An 18,665-nucleotide genomic window follows, 5' to 3' on the forward strand; every position below is an offset into this window, starting at 1 on the left:
TAATTTACAATGATGAGAATTTTACAATTAATTTGGGATACAGTCAAACAGCGTTATTAATTGTAGCAATACATAGAAACTCCGCTAGGTGACAGTGTTGCTCTACAAACATCTTTCTGTACTGAGTTTTTATTCACGTCAGTCCAAAAAACACTTTTACATTTTGTTATTTTTTTCATAAGGTTCATTGACATTTATTTTATGCTTCAAGGCCCGCAGAACTGATTGTGAAGCCGTCCAGGTAGATTTCTGACCCTGTTAACGAATGATGGCTGAAATGTGATTGGTTAAATGCTTAAACACGAAAATACACGTCCGGAAGCAGGGCGACTGGGAAAAAGTAATGAAAGGAAGCTCAAAAAAGACAATTTGGACATAATTAAATAATAATTCATGGACAAAATATAATTAACATCAGTCCGTGATTCTGATATTTTTAGGCCACTGCTCGAATATCCCAGGCAGAGTGAGAGCAAAAAAAAATCGGAACTTTGGAGGTGTTAAAAATAATTTTAGTGTGAAAGGCAGAGCCGGAACTCTATCTCTGGAGTCCACATTACTTGACAGCTGTCCCTCGTTCCCAGGGCTGCGTGAGAGCGGGTTTGCCCCACCCCACCTTTTCAACGCGATCTATCTCCATGTGCCGTTCTCCGAGGGGGAAAACGGGTACACAACACAAATTACACGGAGTGACGTCGCCGAGGAACATTTACGTGTCTAAAAAACGCCAGCGGTCATCGGCAACAGACAGATAAGATATCCCTCCTCGTCTGTAACAAACAACGCTAGGCACGTTCCCCCCAAAAAGGCTTCTACGCTAGGACGAGGGCTTGAAAACACGGCGGTAGGTTCCATGTCTGATGCACATGTAACCACCTTCCAGCAACGGGAGACCACGAGCCGCCGAGGTAACCTGTCAAGGTGGGGATTGCCCTCCGTAAAACACCTGGACGTCGAGCTGCATTTTGGAACACGCTGCTACTAAATGGAAATGATAGAAGTGGAGAAGAACAAAACCTCACCGCCGATGTGAGAAGAAACTCACATTTAACGCGACGGCGGAGCGGAGAGCGAGGGAAAAGGACGGTGGGAAGGGGGGCTTTTTCGGGGTTGAGAGGTCTTGGATGTTTGACGCTAAAAAAGGGGGGTTACGACGACACGCTCCAATGAAGCCCCAAGAGGAAATGTCAATTTATTACACTGAAGTCACCCACCCTCTCCAAAACATGGATCGAACCAAGATGGTTCCCCAAGAAAATTAAGGCAGAATTCAAAGGAAAGTGGTGGTGTGTGTCTTCATCCATGTCCATTTCACATCCTCTCGTCGCAGCGTTGCTGACTTCATTGCGGATTTGTAGTGGAAACACGGCGCCGCTGTCCTGACTCTTGTTGCCAGTAAATAGCCACTTTCACCCATCCATTCACCATCCCCATCGATGCCTCCCGTTCAAGTATTTCACTCTCGGGCCTGTCTCGGAATTTAGGATCCATTTTCCTCACCTTACCCTTTCCCCACTTTGCCCACCCTGCCTCCCCCAGTGGGGTATTTTTGTTTGAGTTTTTTGGGGGAGGTAGCGGGAGGTAAAATGGGCTGTCTCGGCAACAGCAAGACGGAAGACCAACGGAACGAGGAGAAGGCCCAGAGGGAAGCCAATAAAAAAATTGAAAAGCAGCTTCAGAAAGACAAACAGCTATACCGCGCTACTCACCGGCTTCTCCTACTAGGTGAGCTCTGTCATCAAATGTGCTCGTCGTTGTGTGTTCTTGTTTAGGGTTGATACAAATGAAGCGACTCTGTGGTGGACAACTTTCAAGATGATACTGTTTTGACACTGTAGGTTACCAACCTTCAAGCTTTTTTACTCGTCATTTTGTTCCCCAGATAAAATAGTCCCCCACCATCACTGATGTCCACATATTCCACTGTAGAGTATAATCTTCCGCAGAGAGTACGCTGTCCCACTAATCTCCTTGGATTGCAGGCAAATTAGGGTTCATTTTGGGATTAGCCGTGTCCTGTATGTCCTAATCTGAAATTGATCTTGGATTTGAGTGCCTGACTCCCACTAATCTGAATCAGAAAGGCTGTAATCGTCCCACAATGGAGAAATCGCTGGACACCATGCTAAAAAGTGCACAGGAAGAGTTATTGTTGTCACTTTCTCTATGATTACTGAAATACTTTAAATATCCCCCAGTTTCTTTTATATCTGCGGTTGTCAGGTATATTCAACCTTCAGAGGTACTGTCAGGGCCATAATATTTTACGTTACGTTTATGTTATCTAGTTTTTGTTCTTTTCACTTCAAGATGGCGCCGCGAGAGTGGCTGCCTTTCCAGCAGCTCTTGTATTTATTTTTTCTCCTTCTTCCTTTCATAACTTAGCTTCTGTGAAATGTAAATTTCACCACTGTGAGACTAATAAAGGAAAATCAAATCCAATAGAGGGGGAAAGGGTCCTCTGTGAATAGGCATTTCGGAATGTCATGATTATTTCGTGTTTCTGCGAGTGGTAGGCATTTCCATTTCTCTTCTCCAGTGCATGCTTTAATATTTATGTAAATACATAGATTGACAGATACTTTATTCATTAAAAAAAGAACTAGACAATGAGTATCGTATTTCCTGATGTATAAATTACACCGGAGTGTAAGGCGCACCATCAGTGAATGATGCATTTTCAAATCTCTTCCATATATTAGGCGCACCGGAGTATAAGGCGCACCTTCAATGAATGAAAAAAGTTTTACAAATATAATATATAAATATATGAAAGTTTTGATTTATTTTTGGTCTTCTTCCTATTTCCAGGGGCTGGCGAATCTGGGAAGAGCACGATAGTCAAGCAAATGCGAATATTGCATGTCAATGGCTTCAATGCAGAGTAAGTTGCATTCACTGACGACAATAATACTATATTTTCTGCTTGCATCTTGTGTCTATGATGCCTAAGAGAAACATTGGCTCTGTACTCTGATTTTTACATTCCCACAAATCCACAACTGTAGTAAATGTTAAGCAGGTGAAAGTTTTTACTTTACAAAGTCCCTGTTAAGTAAGCTTGAATGATTTAGAAAAAAACAACCTGGTTAGATTCCCTCCCGATTCTTGTGTATGCATCGAAATATGAACATATTTTTTTCAACATCCTCTTCCCATGTATGTTTTTCGAACAAACACAAACAGTAAATTAGTAAATTAATCTGCATTACGATAAAGATCAGATGGTGTCAAAATAAATACATGTACATCTTTTGATCTGATTAGGTATCGCATTTTCTGGTGTATAAGGTGCACCCAAAAGCCTTGATTTTCTTCAAAAGATGACCCTGCGTCTTACACGCCGGTGCGTCTTATATGTAAAGTAATATAGAGCCACAACAGGTCTGGCAACTACTGTCAGCAGCCACCGACTCCATTTCCTCCTGTAGAAGAAGTCATGCGTAACTCCAGCCTCTACTGTACTGCCTTATACTGTGGTGTGTCTTATATTTGGAAAACATTTATACATTTATATATTATATTTGGAAAACCTTTTTCATTGATTGAAGGTGTGCCTTATATATGGAAAAGGTTTGAAAAGACACTATTCATTCGGGATGCACCTTATACTCCGGTGCGCCTTTTACACCAGAAAATAGGGTAAATGAAATTCTGATCTACACGATTTCAAAGCTTGTTTTCTGAAGGTAAAGTCGCCCTGAAAGACTGAGACTTGAGTGTTACAGAGACAAGGTTATTACAGTTCAAAAAGTCATCACACGTATCACTATGTTGTCTTTTGTGATGATATAAGTGTTATGTAACATTATGTATAGCTTATATGAAATAATTCATTCTTGCTTGTCTTCGTTGCCAGCTTCTTTGTAGTACAGTCAAAAGTTCCAGAGTGAACAGATAAAGTTACCATGAGCCGAGAAGAAAGCCCTATTTCTTTGCGTTTTCCCGGAAATCCTGCTGCAGGTCACACCCAGCTCATCCTCATCTTGTGAGGTTCCACAAACTTCAAATCACATTGATGCAGTAGAGACAAAAGTCTTTTGTGTTTTTCATAGTTTTCATCGACACTTTCCTCGAAAGCTAATGTAAGGCTGATCATGTGCCCGTCCTCACAAGCCACGCCAACCGAGCTTTCTGCTTAGGCGTTAAGTTGAAGTGCAGATTGTTTCTTTTCATTTTCATACATTGAAGGTTCGCCTTCTAGTCCGGTGCGCCTTATATATGGAAAAGGTTTGAAAATAAACCATTCATTAGGGGTGTGCCTTATACTCCGGTGCGCCTTGTACACCTGAAAATACGGTACTTATTCGCCGGTCCCATTTTGCACGGCACAATTTGCGGTCGACATCGGTGTTGTTGTCCCTGGCTGGTAAAATGGTATCTGTGTCATTTGCACATGTCAACTATCAAGATCAGTAAATTCTTTCCAACACCAAGCAAGCAAGCAACATTTCCAAAAAAAGGACGTTAGCATTGGATTGAATATACTGTGAATTTCTGTGACTGTAGAAGACTATCATGACATAGTTTTTTTGTTTTGGTCACAGGGAGAAAAAGCAGAAAATACACGACATTAAAAACAACATTAAAGAAGCCATCGAGGTAAGACAAGCGTGTTGACTGCGTTGGGGAATTTCAAACCTAAAGATGACCTTGTCTGTCCCCCACCCAGACCATCGTGTCCGCCATGAGTACACTCACGCCACCATGCAAGCTTGCCTGCCCTGCTAACCAGCCTCGCATCGACTACGTCCTCCACCAAATCAACCAGAAGGATTTTGAGTTTTCATCGGTAAGTACAACCAAACCAACGGGGCGTGGGGGGATTACAAAACTGATACAGTGATACCTCATCTTACGAATCCTTGAGCTCACGAACTTTTCGCCTTACGAGCATTAAATTCGCGAAAATATAATCCTGGCAAACGAACGAGCTTTTGGTGGACGAACCAAACCACACAGCACCACGGTGGCTAGGGGACTAGTTTTCGGCAGATGAACACTGAACCATGCGGTCGAACAGCGCCATGGTGGCTGGCCCTCTTTCTTTGAGTGCAGACGTGGTTTGTTATCGAGGATGCTTTTGCTACTTTGGAACCAAAAAAGACCCCAGCACAGGCTAGTGTTAAGCCGAAGAGGACACAAAAGAAAATTACGGTCGAGCAGAAGAAGGAGATCATTGAAAAACACGAACGAGGTGTGCGTTTGTGTGACTTAGCGTCCCAGTACCAGTACCCTAAGTCGACCATTGCTATGTGTGGCTATGAGTGTTTCTGTGTTGTCTAAGCAACGGTCTCAGGCAATAGAAGAGGTTGAAAAATTTCTGTTGATTAACGAAAAGCAGCTAGTAGGGGACAGTGTGAGTTGAGGGTATTATCGCTGCGAAAGCACGGCAACTTCACTCGGATATTGTCAAGAGGCAACTACATCAATGACCATCACAAAGGTAAATAAAACGACTTCATTATACTGTACAGTTTATTTCTTTAATTACAGTACAGTAGCACATTTATTATACATAAAATAAGGTATATTTTGTGTAGTTTTTAGGCTTATTAAGTAGAAAATTATGTTTTATGGGGACCTTGGCATGGATTATTTTAATTTTTAATTGTTTCTTATGGGAAATAAATGTTCAGCAGACAAACTTTTTCACCTTACACATACTTTCTGGGAACCAATTACGTTCATAAGCTCAGGTGTCACTGTAATTGGGACAAATTTGAACATTGACCTCATTTTACTTCAATCAGCAAAGGATTGTTAGAATATTTTAAGCCATTATCGTGTGGCGTGTGATGTGTTAGGAGAGATTTTTCTTCCCCATTCTGCTCATAAAATAATCAAGGCAGACAATCGTAAATGTTTAACACAGAAGCTGATTTTAAGCTTTTTTTCTGTTAATACTGTTTTTAACGGAGTCTATTGAGCTGAAGCCTCGCTAAAGTTTGCAAACGTCAAACATTTTGAAGAGTATGTTTGAGGCATTTTTTCCTCAGTAACAGTTAACCACTGCTGGCACTGGCAATGTTGTTCAAACACCAAATGAGTCATACGTGTTCTAATGAGCATAGTTTCTATTGAAGTGTGCGTACGTTTGTGTGTAAGCTAGTGGAAGATGACACGGCGTCTGGAACGTCATTGTAGTGTGTGGTTTTGTGAGAATGGGTCTCAATTAGAAAGCTAACGATAATGCTATTAGAATGTATTAAATTTGTCTTCAGTGGAATGTACTGTGGAGGGTTTGAGGAGGTTAAAAAGACATTTTTACTTGAACCTTCAACATTTATTGTGGCAAATGCATGTTAGGAATTACCCATTTGATTGGGTTGGATTCTTTCTCTCTCTCTGTCTTTCTCTCTTTCTCTCTGTCCCCTCCGACCCAGCTTTTCCCCCCTTGTATGGTCTGAGGACTTACTGGAAACCAGTTGAACTGGTTGACCCTGCTTTTAAGCAAAGGAGGACATGTCGAGATAAAATGCACAGATGTTTTTTTTTTTAGTTTTATGTTTTTCTTAAAATAAGCAGATACTTTCATACGGTGAATAATCGCTTAGCTCCAAACTTAAGTGAACTAATTACTGAAATGGTTCTGGTTGAAATTGACATTGAAATGACAGTGAACCATAACAATGATTCTAAATAAATACCCAAGTAGGTTAACCACAAAAGGTAAAATGTTTTGTTTGTTTGAAATTATTTTCAGTGACTAAACCTCAACTGGGAGTTGGAGCCTATTTTAAGATTAGATTTATGTCTTCCTTGGCTGCTTCAGGTGATGTCCCCCCCCCCCCTACGCGGGCCATGCCGTTGTTCTGATACAGACTTAATATGGCAAAGCCTGGTTGCTTGTCTGCCTATTGAGAAGTTTATCCAAGAGATATTCACTTTCTGCCAAACGGTGCAGAAGTACCCAAACTAAAAATGCGTGGTATCAATTCAAAATGATTTATGGTAAGGTATTGCGGTAGAGACACTTCCTAATTCACGAAAAAGATTCGTTCCGAACGGTTGTTCGTGAGGTGAATTTGTTTGTAAGTTGCCTCAGTGCTATATTTTGTATGAAATGTATATTTATAAATGTATGGTATATTTTAGGTTGATATAAGTATTTTTAAGGCTTGTATAAGTACCCTGTATTGGGTTGTACTGAAAAATAAACATTTAATAAAATATATGCTCGGGCACTGCGACGAACTGGGCAGAAGAAGCCGGATGCAAGGTGGATTCTGGGCGAGCTCTCACAGCGCCTCATGTCGGTATTAGCGGCGGAAAGAAGCACTACTCTGAAAAAAGGCGCACAATACAAAATCTAACTTACAGCATCTTTGTCCGAACATTTTTCAACATACCCGCAATAATGTTTGTATGTACCGTTGTTCATAACTCAAATGTTCGTAAGTAGGGGAGCGTCTTTACTTCTGTCATAGTGGTATATTGGGGAACCATTACATGGCGAAGAATACTGCCACACTTGCAAAAAGTGCTTTTAATCTGTCTTTTTTTTTTGCACACTAGTGCTCAGATTCAAAAAGGCTTAATTGTGCTGCCCCCACATTGTAAGCGGGCATCTAAAGATCATCTCGAGGCGATAGAACCCTCCGCAGTCACAGCCCAGCTTTGTGTCAGCACAAAGCTCTCGGTTTCTTCATGAACCCATTGAACTGTTTTGCTTCCTGCCGCTGCCAGAGGCCCGCTCCTCTCCCGTTGGCTCCAGACTCGGGTGGACGCAGCCTCTGTCTAATAAGTCTTAATATGTGGCCCTACAATGCCAACCCTGCTTGCGGTCATTTTCTCCTCATTGATCCAGACCTTTATTTTATTTTTATTCTCTCTCTCTCTTTACAGGAGTTTTATGATCACTCAAAGATCCTCTGGCAGGATGACGGCGTACGGGCGTGCTGGGAAAGGTCCAATGAATATCAGCTCATCGATTGTGCGCAGTAGTAAGTTTTGCTTCTGCATCAGTTCCACTCCACCTACGCACTGCGATGTGTTTGGCTGCCTGGTTTGCATAAGCGTGAAGTCAAGGTTCATTAGTATGAGTCCATGAATGCGGTGCCACCTTGACGATGATGGACTGTTTGTTTGGACTAGTTTGTCTGAGCCAAAAGGTGACAACTATTCATCCACATAAGACTCCTTTCCATCAAGCAGTTGAGTTGCTGCCACCGCTGTGGTTTTTAGCAGCCATTTTAGTATGTAGTCTTAGTCTTATGGGCGGCAATGTTGATTAGGTTTTAATCATATTTTAGTCATTGCCATCCATAATAGTTTTAGTCATCAACAACTCAAAAAGGTTTTTGTGTCGTTTTTCTCCGTTGTACTCTAAACATGGATAACATGGATTTTTTTTCCAGTGGAAAACCGTAGATCAGAATCACAAACGGATTTACTCGATAGGCCTTTAGTAGTGCTATGTCTTAATCAATCCAGACTGAAAAAAGTGTGGTGTGATTTACTACAAGTCCACTATAGGGGTACCATTAGCCTGGAAATAAACAATATTTCTTAATGATGTTCATTTTTCCGGAAAGGTCCGTCTTGAAAATGGCTTTAACAGTAAATCTCCAACCAAATCCATTTCTTCTCCTCCTGCAGTCATTGTGGGTTCACAAAACAGCTATTGAATCAACACAATATATTTGCTTATGCAGCTCGCTAAAGATACAGAGTGCTAGCTCTGGTCAGTAGGCTCTTGTCAGGAGTGGCTTGTGATCTGAGCAGTTTTCGCAAACTATGATTGGCCAGTGACTTTGACGTTGCCCAGCGCCTTCATGAAGGCGTTGGTACCGCTGTTGAGCGACACATTTGCAGAACTGATTGTGAAGGCGTCCAGGTAGATTTCTGACCCAAACAAATGATGGCAAAATGTGATTGGTTAAATATTAAATATGAAAATACACGTCTGGAAGCAGCGCGACAGGGGAAAAGTAATGAAAGGAAGCTGAAAGACAATTTAGAATTATTTAATAAGAATTCATGAACAAAACATAATTAACATCAGTCTGTGATTGATTTAGATATTTTTAGGCCAGCAGAGAAGGCTTTTCAGGCCTTGACGGCCCGCCACTAAGTTTTTCTAACTACGCAATTACAAAAAAAATCAGATTTTCTAAGGATAATGCATGGCACACCGATAAATTGTTCACACGTTTATATAAAAGTTGAATCGCTTGATGGACACTCACTTTCATTCAGTAGTTGCCGCATGCCTCATCACAACGTGGTCACAAAAGTCCAGTCATACGCTGAGTCCCTGCCCCAATGCCCCTTTTTAAAAATAATGAAATCACTAAAGGTCACAAAAACTCAAGCTCATGACAGCTTTTGGCGAAATGTAATTCTGAAGTGACACCGGGCAGAAGCGAAACAAGATGACCTGTCATCCCAGTCCCACTCATGTCATAGTTGGAGTTGGAGAAGAGTCAGTTTCAAGAAAATTAGAAGATGGAATATTCTTTCTTTGATTCCTTGGTCACAGCAACATGTCTTGAATGCAATGAGAAAGTTTTTTCTTGTGAGATAGCGCATGGGTGGAGCGTACAGTCCACCCGCAACCTTCATGAGGACAATCGCAATATAAAAATGGATGGATGTTGATATGACATGCTGAATCATGTTCTCTGGAACTTATTCACTGACTTTAATTCTATTTATTCACTCTACACTCTGAAGATGTATTACACAAACAGGTTACGTAATATTACAGTTACCGTTATGTCTCTTATTACCCTCTTTTGACGATTTGCTAATGAAATACTTCTGCTGTGTGCTTCGCCATGAGAGCATGCGCTGGTCACATGAAGGCACATTGAGGATGGAGGCTCACAGTGTACACACGCTAGGTTGGCAATTTCCGTTCCTCTTTGTGTGTTTTGCGTTTCATCCTTGTCGGAGTTGCACGGCCGCAGAGGTTTGTCCTAAAAGACGTGTCAAAAAACTGTGACAATGGAAATGATTGATACCACCTTTAGATTGCCCTTACAAATGAGTTGTTTTTAGATCTTGTGATGCTGGTTGACTTCCAAAAAGTGAAATGAAACTCAAATATAATAAAACTAAACCAAATTCCAACAAACAGATCATGGAGAGAGGAAACTTTAAAACAATAAAGCCTGTGATTATATTGTGTGAATGTAAAACAGTTCATTTTAACAATAAAATAATGACTTCTATTTTTTTACAATTTTATTTTAGTAAACGGCTCTCATCTCAAATATTAAGTCACTGGTATCTGTGCAGGAATCCTCTTTGATTTTAGTTTACCACCTGATATCTCAGACGTAAATCTAAAATGTAAACTGTGCTCAGTGTAAAGTCCCAAATTCTCCACTCCCCGTTTTCCTCTTCATCCTTTTTGTGTCATCCTTTTCTCCTCTTCGTCATCCTCCGCCTCCTCCGCTGTTGTATGGATCCGATGTCGGGCTGGTTGCCCAGACCGGAAATGTGCTCCCCACCCCTCCTTCTGTTTACTTATGTAAACGGAGCGAGCGAACGAGCGAGGGGGGAGAGCTATTTTCAGCTCAGGCGGGCTTCAGGAGGAGAAAGAGGGAACGAGTGTGTCAGGAGAGGGACAAACTCGCTGTTATTGATGGAAGGTTGTTGCCGTTAGATGAACACATCCGCCCTTGATCAACATGGGAGTTGTCACGGCTACCCCAATTTTTTTCTCACCTGCTCTGATTTGGACTCAGATTGGCCCACTTGCGTTTGCCCTTCACTTCATTATGCAACACTTTCTTGATTTAGTAGATTACTTGTAGACAGCCTGTACATTTCCATTGGTGGTCTCAGGGTAGTGATTATCAAAAATATACTGCTGTATGTGCAATATACAGTGATACCTCGGCTTACGAACTTCATTGGTTCCCAGAAATTGTGTGTAAGGTGAAAAGTTCGTCTGCCAAACATTTATTTCCCATAAGAAACCATTAAAAATGAGAATAATCCATTCCCAGGTCACCATAAAACACCATTTTCTACGAAATAAGCCTCAAAACTACACAAAATATTCCTTATTTTATGTATAATAAATGTGCTGTTGTATTGTAATTAAAGAAATAAACTGTATTGTATAATAAAGTAATTTTATTTACCTTTGTGATGGTCGTTGATGTAGTTGATGATATCCGAGTGAAGTTGCCGTGCTTTCTCGACAATAATACCCTCACTCACATGGTCCCCTGCTCGCTGCTTTTCGTATTTTCATGCAACTTGGATGTCTGCATATATGGGCTATATATTTTATTTCATTTCCATATTGGAGTGTCACTTTTAAATGTACATGCAAAAAGAAAGCAGTTATTGGCATTATTTTAGAAATTGCCACTTGAGGTAGTTTCAATCCAGCCTGTGCAAATGACACAGAATGCTCGCAAGGACAGAGGATGGGCTCCATTCCCTAACCCAGGTCATGTACTGTATACTGTATACAGATATTCCCTTCAATTATCTTGTTTCTTCTTGTACTGTATATGTATTCATGCAGCGTGCAGTATATGTTATCCGTGCTGTCGCCTCTTCCCTCCTTTTCCATTCCCGCCGTTCCTGTTCTCCTCCCGTCTCCCTCTCGCTGGCCCCACTCCAGTCGCACAAGATTTGGAGCCGATTGTCTATATATAGCATGTGGTTCCGTCGCCGTGACAACCAAGCTGGAGGCCAGGGCGCCAGGGAGCTATTTTTGGAGCTGTGCTGTAATGTTAGACACAACTACCTCTCTATTTTCTTTACTTCTCTCTCTCTCTGTCTCTATCTCTCATATACATATGTACATATACATATATTGAAAGAGGTGTGTTTGTCCTGTAGGTGTGTGGTCTGAGATAAAGAAGAATGCAGGAGGGAGGATGCGCCTTTTTTTGTCCTTTCCAGCTGCTTTTATCGTGTTTGTTCTTTGCCGACAGCACTGAGCGCGCTCATGGCTGGTATGCTTTCTTCACAGTCAGAAGTTCTGGGTTCCAATCTGACCATGGACTTCCTGTGTTGTGTTGTTCACAAGTTCTATCTAAAATTCATCACAGGTCCCATATAAAAAAAATGTGGATGTTAGGTTCATGAACAACTCTAAAAGTTTCCATAGGTGTCTGTTTATACAGTGTATATATCTGTGATTCTTCCACCAATGCTGTGGTTGTCAAACGGTGATGCAATGTGATACCTGCTCCCTCTCGCGGTAAACAAAAGAATCACCTAATTAAATATTCCCACTGTGCATTATCATAAAGTGACGTGTTTGCTGTAATCCACTAATGTACATTTGTTGAGTTTAATTCCGTTGTATTGTACAGTACGTTATATTGTATTTTATAATACAGTATATTTCTATTGTCTCTCCTGTATGGGGGGTCAGTGGCTAGCCAAGGCTAACTTAACTTCTTCCTTGTGTGCTACCTGCAACCCACTTGTCACATTTCACCGCTGCCTGCCACATTCCTGCCTACCTCAGCATACCTGCCCGCATACCTTACCCTTTTTCTTGACTGGAACAACAGCAGGCATCGGAGTGGCAGACGGATGTTTTCTTTCGTGTTACAATCGTTTTATTTCCTGGGGAAGTAGGATACATTCACAGGTTTATTAGCTTGATGTACTTGCATATAAATTACTAGATTAGCTCATTTGCTGCCATTCCCGAATTTATTTTTTTATTTATTTTGTACAACTCCCCCATTTCAAGCCCACATAACTCCAGACCCATATGACTTAGGAAGAAACTATTGTTTTCTGATGAAATAAGAACATCTAAGGTTTCTAAAGCTGTATTGAATGTTGATGTAGTACTAAAAGTCAATATTCTGTGGGTCCTGCAATTTGAGTGAAAATGACAAAAACCCTGGCACTGGAGTGGACACATTTTTGCACATCGTCTGGCAGTGAATGAGTTCATAGTTTATCGCCTATTTTCAGTTGCTCATATCCTGAATCCTAGCAATTTTTATGCAGCATACCGTTCCACTATAGTACTCCAGTGTTCTGTAAACTTTTTCTTGGCACTCTTATTCGTCAGCAGTATCTCTGCCGGCCCAATTAATCCACTTGCTGTTGTCATTGTCTTTAAACAGCCTTGTCAAACAAATGAACACACATTGGGTGGCAAATTCCTGGGTAGGCGCCTTTCGAAATTCATTGTTGGCATGCATACCCACCCAAGGCTGGTGAGGCACACTTACACCCGGGCACTCTTACTCCAGATGCTCCATTTACTGTCCTCATTGCTCTGACACGCAAGTGGTGCTGGTGAGTCAGAACCGGTGCCTCTGATCTCACTGTGAATTACAGCAAAGGTCCCCTGGTGGCCATCATGAAAAGGGGACTCATCTTGTCGTTGCTAACATGGCCAGTAGATGTTCTGTCAAAGGATTTTACCCATTCTAATTGGTTCTCTTTCTTGCAGCTTCCTAGACCGGGTCGATGTGGTTCGACAACATGACTACACGCCAACTGACCAGGTGAGATTGCCATCATTATTTAATATTTGCAATTGCTGTATAGAATGACAATGATTTATTTCATTCATTCAATAAGAATGTTGAAAAAAGTTTTATATTTAGTTAGTTTTTTTTGGGGGGTGGGGGGTTGAGTGGAAAGGGGGTTATGAAGACACACTTTCACACCACTGAAGTCCTTAATGAGCCTAACTCGCATGTTTTTTGGAATATGGGCAGAAGCCGGAGTAAATAATTACCCCTGGCCAACGATTGTGGAACTAGTGTTTGGAATTTTAACATTTGCCCCTGAGCATTTAACTCATTCACTGCCAGACATGTGCAAAAATGTGTCTACTCCAGTGCCAGGGTTTTGGTCATTGTCACTCAAATTCCAGGACCCACAGAATATTAGGTGTTAGGATTACAAAAACATTCATTGCAGTGTAAGAAACCTTACTGTTTTCTTTCATCCAAAAAAACAAAAAACAAAAACGAGTTAATAGTTGTTAATTCCTAAATTATATGGGTCTGGAGTTATATGAGGTTGAAATGAGGGTGGCTGTCCAAAATACAATGCAATACATACATATTAGCTGATATAGCGCTTTAACAACAGCTGATGGTGGAACAATGCGCTAAGATGGAAAAAAAGGGAAATGCTGCCCCCTTGTGGAATTGACAAAATATTACCAGAGGTCTGGCCAGTACTTTATCGGCACAACAGCAAGAAAAAATAAAACCCGAACAAATTTGGGAATGACGCTCTATGTCATATTTTAAATTCCCGTATACATTCGGCAATGGCAGTGATTGAGTTAAAAAAATACTTGAGAAGTTATTTTTCAAATAGTCTTTTCACCCTTTTACCATGTTGCTGTGTTTCAGGACCTGCTGAGATGCAGAGTGTTGACATCCGGCATCTTTGAAACAAGATTTCAAATAGACAAAGTCAATTTTCAGTGAGTACACATTTTTGGAAAAAAAGAAGAGTGAAATTACTAACTCTTAACTTGACTGCGGAAAAAAACAAGACATTATCAAACTGTCCAAAAAATTATTAGCACAATCAGATCATATTTCTTGAGAGTAAAGTCACCTCCCCTCCTGCTCAGTATGTTTGATGTAGGTGGTCAGAGAGACGAGCGTCGAAAATGGATCCAGTGTTTTAATGGTAACATTGTCGCTTACCTTCATCGTCATTCCACAACCCCTTTTTTTGCTGGGTTTGCCATCAATGTTTTTTATTTTTCTGCTTCCAGACGTGACGGCTATCATTTTTGTGGTGGCCAGTAGCAGCTACAACATGGTGATCAGAGAGGATAATCAGACCAACAGACTACAGGAAGCCCTCAATCTTTTCAAGAACATTTGGAACAACAGGTTTGGATGCTTTGCTGTATACAGTTCATAAATTGACCCAGCTGTATTGTATGAATAGTTTTTCATTAAATAAAATTACAAAGTATATTTTTTGCTTTCTCCCCCTCCCGGCAGATGGTTACGGACCATCTCCGTCATTCTCTTCCTGAACAAACAGGACCTCCTCGCCGAAAAGGTCTTAGCAGGGAAGTCCAGAATTGAGGAATATTTTCCTGAGTTTGCACGTTACACGACACCTGATGATGGTAAGAGGCAGTTCGAATATTGTTCATAAAAGTAAACAGAGTTGCATGCAAATATGCATCAACAAAGAACAATTGGGGATTTTGTCTTTAGAACCAAGTATAATTTCCAGTGAGACCTCGAAAGTAGAACACAATCCATTCAGATAAGGAAAAATATATTAATGACTTTTAAATAAAATCATATGTAAAATATAAGGGTACAGGCAATGTTTGAGGAAATTTTTAACATTCTTTGTCAAACCAAAAGTTACACAAGCTTTATGCCAAAACATAATGCCAAATGGCATAAACAGGCTAATGGCATCAATGTCCTGATAATTTTGGATTCGCCTTTATTAGTCTTGCAGTAGGGAAGTTTACATTTCACAGCAGCAAAGTCATGAAAGTAAGAGGAAAGGAAGAAGTAGAAAAACAAAATACAGGACATGCTGTAAAGGCAGCCACTCTCGCAGCGCCATCTTGAAGTCAGAACAACAATAAAAAAAGGAAAATAACAAATAATGTGACACAGCACAAAAACACACAGTCATTCAATCTTGAGTACTTTTCTACACCCTCTTTGTTGCATGAAGCAGTTCCAGATGAAAGATGAGAGGATCAAAGCGTCCTGTTCACCAGTGGATCAGGGACGTCATGGTGGACCTATCGAAGTCATAACTGTTTCATTATTTTAATTTTATACGTTATGAATATGTACTTACAAAAAACACAATTAATTTAGTTTTTAAAATGTAGTTCCAATTGAAATGAATTGTAATATACCGATATCACCATTTTGTTTCATTATTTAAGTTCTTGTACAACTTAAAGGACAACCGACGTCTCCGGACAAGTTGTGTCCATAATTTGTAAAATGGCTTCAAATGACTTCGACTGAGCGTATTTTACAAAGATTCCACCGCATATAGCTATATTTTACGTTTTAAGACTCGCACTGAATATTCAGGAAGTCTTGTTTTTGAGTTGGTGACGAGTCAGTACGTGACGTCACTAAAAGAATGCCCCTGACCGAAAAAAAGACACATTGTAGCAGTCCTTCCATCACGTCAATGTATTTTGCTGTACTTCTTTGGTCTGAAAACCTCGTGTTGCACCAAAAAGCCGCCAGAAGAGGGCGACCAAGCTCCATGGAAGGACTTTATCAGCCTGTGGAAACGGGCTGATTAATTCCTCACAGGAGGTTGGACGCCATTATCTGCCTCTTTTTGGGTGATACGTTTCCCCCCAATGTTGCCTCAAAATGGCACGGAAGAAATTCTTTAATCGATTGCAAACATGTATGCTTTCCTCTTCAGAACTATTTGAATCATACTCATAACTGGATGTGTAACAAGAAAGTATATTCTCCGAATCTGAAGCCATTGTTTTGATTCTCAAGCAATGCAAGACGTCTTGGCGTGACGTCACGAACTGGGGGCGGGACTTTCTGAAAATGCCCAATTCGCAGCTCAATTTTTTTGCAGATTTTGGACACATTAAGTCATTTTTATTGGTGTTTTGCATTTGAATAAAAATATCATACTGCGTGTTTTGGGTATTTTAGATGCTATAAAACGTTTTTCTGATGTCAGTTAGGAAACAAAAAAGTGACGTTGGTTGTCCTTTAAGACCTTCGGCCATCGAGCCAATATTTCTCAAAATCTAGTAAATATGAATCTGTCTCCCAAATATTGAGGTATTAACAGTTGTTTGATAGAAAATGTGTATTTCCCTTTTGTAAAGTAAATTAAACAATAAGTCTGTTAAATAAATTGTTGTGATCAGTGTTCAGCTACCACAACTGATTGTGTCTTTGTCCAACAGCGGTACCCGAGCCAGGCGAAGATCCGCGCGTCACGAGAGCAAAATACTTCATACGGGATGAGTTTCTGGTATGTTCACACTTCAGGTTCTACCTGTTGGAAGTAGCTTCAGTCACCTTCATCGTCCTCAACCTTCCAATCCCTTTTTTTGTTTGAATATACTGTTATCTGGTTCGAAAAAAATAAGACTTTTGACACAGACAACTTAACTCATTGGGCCATTGGGACACCAAGGTGATGGCTCATTGAGGAGAAATGTCATCAAGTTTCCTCAATGTGGACAATTGACACCCTACTGTTTCTTTAACCACTTTTCCCTTGCCCACAGAGGATCAGCACAGCCAGCGGGGACGGACGCCATTACTGTTACCCTCACTTCACATGCGCCGTAGACACTGAAAACATCCGCCGCGTCTTCAGCGACTGTCGCGACATCATCCAGAGGATGCACCTACGGCAGTACGAGCTCTTGTGATGTTGACGATTCCAACCAGACCACCCGCTCACTGTCTCCCATTGCCATTTCTGGATCCTTTGCTCCCTAATACCCACCCAGGACCATTTGCCCATTTGGCAACGGTAATTCAGCTGAATCTAAATACGTGAAGAGGACATCGGGACCCAAGGACACATATAGAAAACATATTTTTCATGGAGGAAGGACATAAGGAAATAGAATTAAAAAAAAATCCAAGTACACACACACGCCTTTCCATCATTCACTCAATTCCCCCCCGCCCCCCTCAGGCTTCACATTTTCATGTTACCGCCGGTCTATTATTCCTGCATAGACTGTAAAATGTATTATTTTGTAAAACTATATTGAAGAAGACGATGATGAAGAAAAAAAGACTTGTAGAAGATCCTTGTGCCTTGATCACGACTGTACGTGTGTCAAAAAAAGGAGAGAAAAAAAAGAGCTAATAATTAAGTTATGTTTTCACTGTGCTGTACAGCTCTATGGCCGTCGTGCAGGACTTAAGTTTGTTGCTTTGGTTTCATTTTGGTTTTTCACTTAGTTTTGTTCAATTTTGCTTTGACTCTTGATTTATATACCGATAATGGGATTTTGGGAGAGGAAAAAAAGAGCAGTCACACCATCTAAATGCTGTGCAGTGGCAAATACTGAATACAAGTTAATATATACAAAATAACAGAATACACAAACACATAAACACCGATGTGTGTGTGTGTGAGAGAGAGGTCACCAGTTTTCCTTATTCCGCGGAATGTGGGTGCAGGGTATTTTTTTTAAAAGCTTTAACTCTTTTCAGGGGAGGAAACTATATGTTTGCCAAACATTTGTTTGTTTCGACATGAACCAAATCTTTTTTTTTCCCTTTTTTGCTTAAAAAAATACAAACTGTTTCCAGCGTTAATTCACTTTGACCGTGACTGCAAACACAAGAAGAAAGCATTCAATCCATCCATTTGATAATACTTTCATCGACAGTTGGGGCAACAACAAGCGTTAATAATCACTCAGAACAATTTCAAGCCTTCAATTAACCTTACAAAAATGTGTCTAGTTGGTCATACCCAAGTTGGGCTACTTGCATGTCATTGCAAGGGACATTACAATAATTCATAAATCATTATTCTCATAAGAAACACTTGCAAGTTGTAATTGTGAAACACTCGGATGAAACGCAACGAGTAAAGTAGTCATTCAGTTGTAGTACTCTTGTGCCACGTGTAACTAGACCTTGAAATTGGACTGGAAAAGAAGATTTACGATGGTAACTGAGCGTACTTTTTTCACTCTACTATTATTTTTTTAATGATCAATTTTAACTCCGTTTAGCCCG

General features: G+C 40.6%; 1 protein-coding gene across 1 annotated transcript; it reads left to right on the top strand.

Moving 5' to 3' along the window:
• Positions 1 to 563: 563 nt before the first annotated feature.
• On the top strand, positions 564 to 18,225 carry LOC148890450 (guanine nucleotide-binding protein G(s) subunit alpha-like). The gene is made up of 12 exons (XM_089009383.1): positions 564 to 1,725; positions 2,812 to 2,884; positions 4,548 to 4,602; positions 4,673 to 4,792; positions 7,849 to 7,946; positions 13,397 to 13,451; positions 14,316 to 14,389; positions 14,543 to 14,601; positions 14,690 to 14,810; positions 14,925 to 15,055; positions 16,859 to 16,926; positions 17,186 to 18,225. Exons 1-12 carry the CDS (start codon positions 1,587 to 1,589, stop codon positions 17,330 to 17,332), a joined length of 1,140 nt encoding a protein of 379 aa, XP_088865509.1. The 5' UTR covers positions 564 to 1,586; the 3' UTR covers positions 17,333 to 18,225.
• Positions 18,226 to 18,665: the final 440 nt, after the last annotated feature.

Source organism: Hippocampus bargibanti, linkage group LG12, assembly GCF_051943395.1.
Source record: "Hippocampus bargibanti isolate YZ-2025 linkage group LG12, ASM5194339v1, whole genome shotgun sequence".
In the NCBI taxonomy this organism is placed as follows: Eukaryota; Metazoa; Chordata; class Actinopteri; order Syngnathiformes; family Syngnathidae; genus Hippocampus; species Hippocampus bargibanti.